The sequence below is a fragment of the Pan paniscus genome, chromosome Y (assembly GCF_029289425.2).
Source record: "Pan paniscus chromosome Y, NHGRI_mPanPan1-v2.0_pri, whole genome shotgun sequence".
NCBI classification, from domain to species: Eukaryota; Metazoa; Chordata; class Mammalia; order Primates; family Hominidae; genus Pan; species Pan paniscus.
Window position 1 is genome coordinate 97,672 of NC_073273.2, and position 8,788 is coordinate 106,459.

General features: G+C 41.4%; 1 protein-coding gene across 1 annotated transcript in view; it reads right to left on the bottom strand.

Annotated features, from left to right (window-relative positions):
* LOC117977588 (tubulin beta-8 chain-like) overlaps positions 1-8,290 on the bottom strand; it is a 62,607-nt gene extending 54,317 nt beyond the window's left edge. Inside the window, 1 exon segment of the mRNA XM_063602020.1 lies at positions 8,184-8,290. Within this exon segment, the coding sequence (XP_063458090.1) occupies positions 8,184-8,201 (18 nt within the window). The 5' untranslated portion in view covers positions 8,202-8,290.
* Between the last annotated feature and the right edge of the window lie 498 nt (positions 8,291-8,788).

Below are 8,788 nucleotides of genomic sequence, written 5' to 3' on the forward strand. Positions count from 1 at the left end.
GAAATTTTTCTTTTCATACAACTACGGACATGACTTCAAAAGTTGATGTTACTAAAAATGTAAGATATGAAAGATATTTGAAGACTCAGAGAAGGTGGATTTTCATTTTAACAAGTCACATATATATTCTAGATATCCTCTTATTCGTAACTAAGAGAGTCAAATCAGATGAAAGAATCTAAAAATTTCCCTTTGACTGTGTTAAGTAGAAGTAGTAGAGGCATATTGGCCAAATCTTGAGTGTTTGCAAATTGACTCTTAAGGCTATAGGCTGGCACAGGTCATTGAAGCCCTAGCTTTTTATCTTTAATTTTAAAATCCCCAAACGATTTATACTAATTTTTCTTGTCCATTATTTCCAAATAATCTTGTTTAAATGTTATTACAGTGCTTGCTCATGTTACTGTTGTCTAACAGAAGGGTATCCGGGGCCTTAAAACTGAGAGGGTTAGGATTAATGATTCCAATACCTATGCTTGGACATCTCCAAAAGTGGGTTCCAGCTTCTTGTCCTCAAGTCTGTATAGAAACTAGCAAACTTCCAGAGTTCACAAAAGGCTCAAAGAGAACAGATGTTTTATAGAAAATTCTTAGAGCAAGTTTCACGCATAATGTTGCTGATGTGTGTCTGCCTTTTCAATAAACATCACTATGCTTTATCACAAGATTTAATAAAGCAGCTTAGTTAAAAATGCCATCTGGGTCTCTGGACACATTAAACAAAGCTTAAAATAACCACCCCAGCAACTGGGAGGACCCAGCTGTTCTCATAATCTGTCCCACTCCTTTTACTTCCTCATAAAAAGAGTGAATGAAGACCACAGACTAAAAGCATCCAGAATGAACTGACACAAACAGGGAGATAGATGGAGCCAAGGGCTCCTGTAAGTTTGCTATTGCTCACATAATAGATTTGCTAATTCCACAACCTGCGGATGGTGATTAAGAACGGGAAGCAGAAAGAGGGAAGAGAGAATCATAGAAGGGCTCATTCAAGTTTTCTAATGTATCACAAACCTGTCCTCCCTAATGTCTGGATCATAGCAGCCCATTCCATTCACCTATTCTGTAGTGAACTCCAGTAGAAAATACAAAGCCATCACCACCCAGTTCTTTCTCCCTTCTAGAGATGAGATATTAGCCACCCAATCCCAGATTCTCAGATCCATTCCAGGAAAGAAGCCCTAGGTATTGAAGCACAGCTTTCCCTCCCTCCCTTCTTTCTTCCACCCCAAGATTTGTTTCCCAGATAGTTCTAGTAAATGCAAAACCAAGTATATTCTCATTCTTTAGAGCAACCAGCTTTTCATGGCCAACTGGAATCAAATACAACCTGCACAAACATCTATCTGGAGGACACTCCCAAGGCTCCTACTGAGCCAGCCTTCTGCATACCACTGCATTTCAGCTTCCTAGTTCACAAGACACTGAGACATTCTTGAATTCTGCAAGGTGCACTGTGTGTTAATATCATTGCTGCTCATCATGTGGCCAATAAAGGGCATGACTAGTCAACAAATAAATTTTCTCTTGGCTAAAACTTGCAACAAAACTGTAAGCTGTTTACCAAGGGGCCCACTACAGGTTATATTCAATACATACAGTCAAATCATAATTATCTGAGATGTATTCAGTTGACCATACACCTTTATATTTCAGTAAAAGGTCTTTACATTTCCCAGTGCTATCGATGTTACAAAGTGCTTTCATATGCAGTGCATCATCTGATTTCCAGGGTAATTAAATGATCCTGTCATACCTGATTTTTAGATGAGGAAACAAGTGGTTTCTGGGTATTTCAAGAGGCTAACGCATCTGCCCTCCAACTTGTATGTGAAAACCAAAAACAAAATTCCAAGGCCCCTCAACCATCTGAATGGACTTTGACTCTTTTGGTCAATATATGGCAGAGCTAGGAAAAGAAGGTGAGTCTTCCAGCTGCTGATACAGGGTTTTTTCTGCCATACTCCATTACCTCCAAGGCTAAAGTCAAAAGAGGGTGTGGTTATCACATGAAAAAATCTGGTTTGGATTTCCCAAATGTGTATGTAGAATTTGGTGATTTACCTTAATTTAACCTACAGGTCTTTTGGGTTGTAACAGTCTGACTCCATTTTTGAAAACAAAACAAAATCGATTTTAAATGCTGAATTATAGATCTTTGCTGTCCAGTATGGTAGCTACTAACCACTTATGGTTATTTGCATTTCTATTTTAATTAATTAAAATTAAGTAAAATGCAAAATTCAGTTCTTCAGTTGCTCTAGCCACATTTCAAGTGTTACAGTAGTCACATATGGCTAGTGGCTGGGACAATGCAGATTATAGAACAGTTCCATCATCAAAGAAACTTCTATTGAACAGTGCTATTATATAATGTCATCTCCAGAGAAAGAAGACTTTAGAAAAAGTCAGAAACGGCCGGGCACAATGGCTCACACGTGTAATCCCAGCACTTTGGGAGGCCAAGGCAGGCAGATCCCTTGAGGTCAGGAGTTCAAGACCAGTCTGGCCGACATGGTGAAACCCCGTCTCTAGTAAAAATACAAAAAATTAGCTAGGCGTGGTGGTGCATGCCTGTAACCCCAGCTACTCAGGAGGCTGAGTTGGGAGAATCACTGGAACCCAGGAGGCAGAAGTTGTAGTGAGCCAAGATTGTGCCACTGCACTCTAGCCTGGGTGACAGAGCAAGACTCCATCTCAAAAAAAAAAAAAGAAAAAGAAAAAGAAAAAGTCAGAAACATCTTGAGGCAGGCACAGTGCTGTCATCTGTCCAATATTGAAGATGATTTAAGAATAAGAAAGAAGAAGAGAACAAAGAAGAGAAAAAGAAGTTGCCTTAGGTGTACCTACCCAGAAAAGGACAAAGGCATTCTTGTAGTCATTGTGTTGTATTTTAGCTCTTAAACTTTTTAAGAGATTAGAACAATTTGACACATAGAAGATCTAAACCACTGAAGAGGCTCTGAAGCAGATAAAAGTAGAAAGAAAATAAAAAACTAGTTACAAACTAAGCTTAACCACAATTCGTTTAAACGATACTATTTACTCTTCACATGATTGGTTTTTCTTTTGCTTTATAGTATGACATAGTTTATATCTTTCAAGGGGAATTAAAATATTTCTGGGAATTTTTAAAAGTAAGTTCACACAGCCACATAAAAACTACAGAAACAGATAAAACCTATCTTCTCATTTATTCCCTAATCCATTCAAATTAAATATAAAAATCCAAGCATCCACAGTGATATTCAAAAAAGCAAAAGTGAGACAAAACAAAATTCATTTGTCAACTGTGGAGGTAGTTACCTCACCTAATCTTCACTCCAAACACCAGTAATTTTTAAAAGACAGAAATAAACATATGTTCTGCCTTCCCGGAAGGAACTATGTTTCAGGGTAGCCAAATAACCCAGTTGTGAAGAAAATGGTCTGCTTATAGAAAAATGCCAGCTAAAACATGTAGATAGAATTAGAGAATTAGAAATTCACCATTTTGAAACCCCTAATGAAATAATCAACTCAAGCAAGGATCATTAATAAATGCTAAAACAATCAAGTAACTATTGATACAGAATATAACTGAATATACACATGGTACAAAGTTCACATCACAGACTACTGGCTTGACCCAAGGGGGAATATAGCAGAGGAGATAGGCAGTGATCACCCTAACCTTGCGATCATCTCACCATCACTAATGATGGGATGTGAATACACATTATTGCCTATGAAATAGTCTTTAAAAAAGGAAGTTGAACCTGAATCTAACTAAACCTTGCAATGGGCTGAACGTGTATGTCTTCCCAAAATTAATATGTTGACATCTTAACCCCAAAGGTGCTGGTATTAAAAGGTGGGGCCTTTAGGGGGTCATTAGATCATAAGGACAGAGCCTTCATGATTGGAATTAGTGCCCTTATAAAAGAGGCCCCAGAGAGCTAGCTAGTCTCTCCCACTATGTGAGGGCCCAGCAAGAAGGCCAATCTATGAACCAGAAAGTTGGTCCTAACCAGATATCAAAACCGCATGCTCCTTGATCTTAAACTTGCTAGTCTCTAGAACTGTGAGAAATAAATTTCTGTTCTTTATAAGTCATCCAGTTTTTGGTATTTTGTTATACCAGGCCTAAAAGCCTTTAGAACTAACTTCCAGTTAACCAGGAAAAAACAGAGTGAAAAGTTAAATGACACCATAAAAAGCAACCAGAAAATTCCAGAAGGGGAAATATTCTACAGGACAACTGACTAGTTTTTTCAACAAGTCAATTTCACTAAATAAATACATAAACAAAGAGTGAGGGTATTTTCCAGGTTAAAAAAGTCTTGAGCTAAATAATCAAATGCAATGTGTGTCCCTTGATTAGAAGAAACTAATTTGAACAAACCAGCCACAAAAGATATTTCAGGGAGACCAAGCTGGAAGGATCACTTGAGGCCAGGAGTTTGAGACCAGCCTGGGCAACGTAGTAAGACCTCCATCTCTACAAAAACAATAAATTAGCTGGGCATGGTGGTGTGCACCTATAGTCCTAGCTACTCAGGAAGCTGAGGCAGGAAGATCACTTGAGCCCAGGAGTTTGAGGCTGCAATGAGCTATGATTGTTTCACTGCACTTCAGGCTGTGTGAAAGAGCAAGACTTTGTCTCAAAAAATAAAAGGACATTTCATAATAATTGAGGAAATCTGAATGTGGACTGGGTAATAAATGTTATAAAAAAGCCATTTTTTATTTTGTTTGAAAAGATGATTTTGTAACTATACAGGAAAATGTTCTTATTTTCTAGAAATCTGTACTAAAGAATTTAGGGGTAAAATATCATTTTCTTTAATATACTTTCAAACACAAGCAAAAAATAGTCATGACACAAATATAGCAAAATGTTTACAATCTATGTTCTATGTTTGCCTGTGAGTGCCATTAATCTCATCTCTCTGCTTTTCTGAAAGTTTGAAAATTTCAAAGTTTTATAATAAATTTTTTTACATCCCATAATTTTATAATGAATTTTTTAAAGTTTGAAGCAAATCAACAACAATAGCTTCAAAAATATCCTGACCCACAATAAACATTGAACAGGGTATATTTCTCCCATTTCCTAAAAAAGTTGGCACAGGAAGGAGTATGAGAGCTGCCATAGCTCTCCCAAGGCTCATTATTCTCCATCACTCCATGGGAAATCCCAAAATAAATTTTTTAAAAAGTTGTTTAAATTTATAATGTTTTTGATTCTATAATAATTTTATAATAAGATAATTTTAAAATGTTTTTGATTTTATATTTTTAATTTATAAAAATTTTTATACATGTTTATGTTTGAAATGTCTATTTCAAACTTTATGAGATATTAAAATATAAGTAATATAGTTCATCATTTTAGAAATGCCATGTTTTTCTTCTCCAGCAATTACATAATCAAAGAGTAACTGTAGTTTTTCCTAGAACATTGCTTTGTAGGCTGGGCATGGTGGTTCATGACACTTTAGGAGGCCAAGGCAGGCAGATCTCTTGAGATCAGGAGTTTGAGACTAGACTGGGCAACACAGAGAAACCCTATGAGTAGTAAAAACACAAAAATCAGCTGTGCGTAGTGGCATGCACCTATAGCCCCAGCTACTCAGGAGGCTGAGGTGGGAAGATCACCTGAATCTGGGGAGGTCAAGGCTACAGTGAGCCAAGACTGTGCCATTGCACTGCAGCCTGGGCAACAAAGTGAGACCCTGTCTCAAAAAAAAAAATGAAATTTAATTTAAAAAAAGAAAATTGCTTTGTAAAATTAACTTTTTCAATCAAAACCAAGATTTTTCAGATATAGAGAATGCAGCCCACTGGTCAGATTTGTCAGTTCAAAGAGAATAAATTCTAGTTTCCTATTTTTCTAGCCTGCTTATGATTATCCAATAGGATATCAAAAAAGACCAAAGCCTTTGGGATCCAAGTTCAGTATTCCTGAGTCTAACTCAGGATGCCAAATCAGGAGACAAGCACATTCTCATCAATTTTCAATCATTCGAGACCAATTTTGCTTATAATTATCCAGTTCTTTTAGACCGCCTTTCTCCTGAAGCCAGCCTTATGGCTATTCACTTCACTTTAGCATAAGCCCCCAAGAAGGTGAACAAAATGAGGAAAAGATTGGTTAAAGTTGGCTGTTTGAAATTCTGAAACATGTCCACCATTCCCTTCACCCATGCCCACCCCTCTTAGAAGTAGTACTTTCAGATTATTTAAGAGTCTATGCTTCTATGTGGATTTTGTCATCTGTCCTTTATAACAGCTAGTAGGTTTGACTCTATTTTAAGCATATATTGACCTATGCTAATTATCTGTTAAAATAAATTCCACTCTTAGAGTTAATAAAGTGTGTTTGTCATGGAAGACCCATTGAAGTAAGAAGCTGAGGAGCCCTTATGGTAAAGTGGGACAAGAAATAATAAGACATAATAATTTTCCCATGCAAATCAACAACCGTAGCTTCAAAAATATCCTGACCCACAACAAGTATTGGACAGGCCATGTTTCTCTCACTCCCTAAAAAATTGGCTCGGGAAGGAGTATGAGAGCTCCCATAGCTCTCCCAAGGCTCATTATTCTCCATCACTCCACAGGAACGGCCTGTCAGAGAAGAGTGAAAGACCATTTGTCAACCTCTCTTCAACTCCCTGATTCTAGCCAAACTTCATCAATCCCAAGTGAGGAGCCAGAGAGAAATCAAACCCCATATATCCAGCATCATTGTCTACTGGAGTCAAAAATCACAATTCCACTACCCAACCCAACACCACTGGCCCTGTTTCTCCCAATTGCTTTTTATTGTGTTTTTTAAAAAATCCTCTTTCCCCATCCCTGCAACACCGAGAAGGAGGAATTATAGTAGATAAATATGAAGCACGGAGATCCTTTAAAAATATTTTTAATAATAAATGAGAAAATGAAAAGGAGAGGGTTGGGAAGGAAGGAGGGAATTCAAATGCCAGGGAATTGTTCAGTTTCGCTTTTAAAGATGTTAACACTCATTTATACATCTGCAAGACACTCCCCTTAAAGAAAAGTTCTATGAGTGTGGGTCTGGTTGCATGAATAAGGATAAAATTACTTTTTTAGACGATGTTTCCCACATATCATTCAGAGACCCCTGAAATTAGGTATCCCTCTTGTAGATGTCCTTGAGATGCTGCTGGACCTGGGAAAGAGGAAACTGGGATACGGGGCTATGCCAAAAGGTGCTTCTAGTTATAGGACAGAGAGGAAAGGGGCAGAGGGAGAAAAACCCGAAGTCTGAGAATCTGGATTGCAGAAGACTACCGAGGTCGTGGGAGAAGGGAGAGAAAACAAGGATGAAAACCGAAAGGGGAAGAGGCATGAAATGTTGTCAAATGTCAAAAGGCATTTGGAGAGAAGTTGGGAATTGCATTAAGAAAACCACTGCAAATCTCATTTCAGACCATTTAGAGATATGCTCCCTGGGAACTGCGAGCTCAGGCTGTTTAGCATCAAACAAATGGATCCACTCCATCCCTACCCTAATTAAATAAATCATTCAGTAATTCCACTGGGTTAAAGAACCAAAATATTAAAAACCTTCAGGGCCTACTCTTGCCAAATATGTCAGGGATCGTGTGTGTGTGTGTGTGTGTGTGTGTGTGTGTGTGTGTGTGTTCTGAGACACCACTACTGTTAAATAGGCAGAGCTAACACTTAGGGGACTGGCAGATTATTGCAAAAAGGGCACGGGGCAGAGGGACTATGTTGGGAGCCTGCGAAAGAAGTTTGTGTGGGGACTGTGGGCAGTGAACGCGTTGGGAACAATACGGAAAACTGGGAGCTGCCTTGGAATCTACAGGGCCGGGTAAGAGAATGTCCGAAAGAAAAATGAGCAGGTGCGGGATGTGCGCAGAGTCGGAGAACAGTCCAGGGCGCCCGGAGTGGCTCCAGGAACGACGGAAACCCCTCAAGGCTTTTGGGGGCGGTGGGTACTAATAGAACCCAGTGTCCGGGGTGCGCCGGGGAGGCTGCGAGCGCGGCGGGAGTGGGGCGCTGGAGGGTGAGGACGCGGGAGTGAAGAAGCAAAGCCGGGGCCGGGCAGGGGCCTCCCAGCTGGGCCCGGAGGCAGCAGGGGGACAAGGGCTAGGAGAGGGCATGGCGGCGGCGCGGCGGGAAGCGAGGGGCATCCGGACACTCACCCCGTTGGCCGCGGCCATCTGCACCACGATCTCGATGGCCGTCCTGCTAAAGCACCTGCCGTCGCTGCCCACCACCGTGGTGCAGCCCCGACGGTCGCGCAGGTCGATGGACGATAGCACGCTCTGGATGAATTTGGGCAGGTAGTTGCGCTGGCCCTCGAAGAGGCCGGTAGGTCGCCGCAGACCCCCGCCGCCGGCCGGCCGCCGGTCCTCGTAGGGCGCGGTGGGCACTGTCAGCACCGGGATGGGGCTCCCCTCCGTGGCGCCTCCTGGCCGGTCCTGCTGAGGCTTCCGGGGCCGGAGGCAATCTGCAGCCTGCCGGGGGCCTCCGCCCACCTGGCCACACGCCGGGACTCCGCCTCGCACCCAGGCCCCCTCTCCGGCAGGTCGGCACCCTGCGCCCTGCACCCGCCCGCCTGGGGACTGCCCGCCCCTCCTCTCCGCGCGGCTGCTCGCTGACTCCCTCGGCGGAGATTGCTTCTGCCTTCCTGTAAAGTTTTCTCCCGCCCAACTTCTCCGCTGCCAGACCGCCCGAGGTGTCCTCAGTTTCTCCCCAAGTTGGACTCACTTTCGGGGTGTCCCAAAAGCCTGATTCCAGGGCCTGC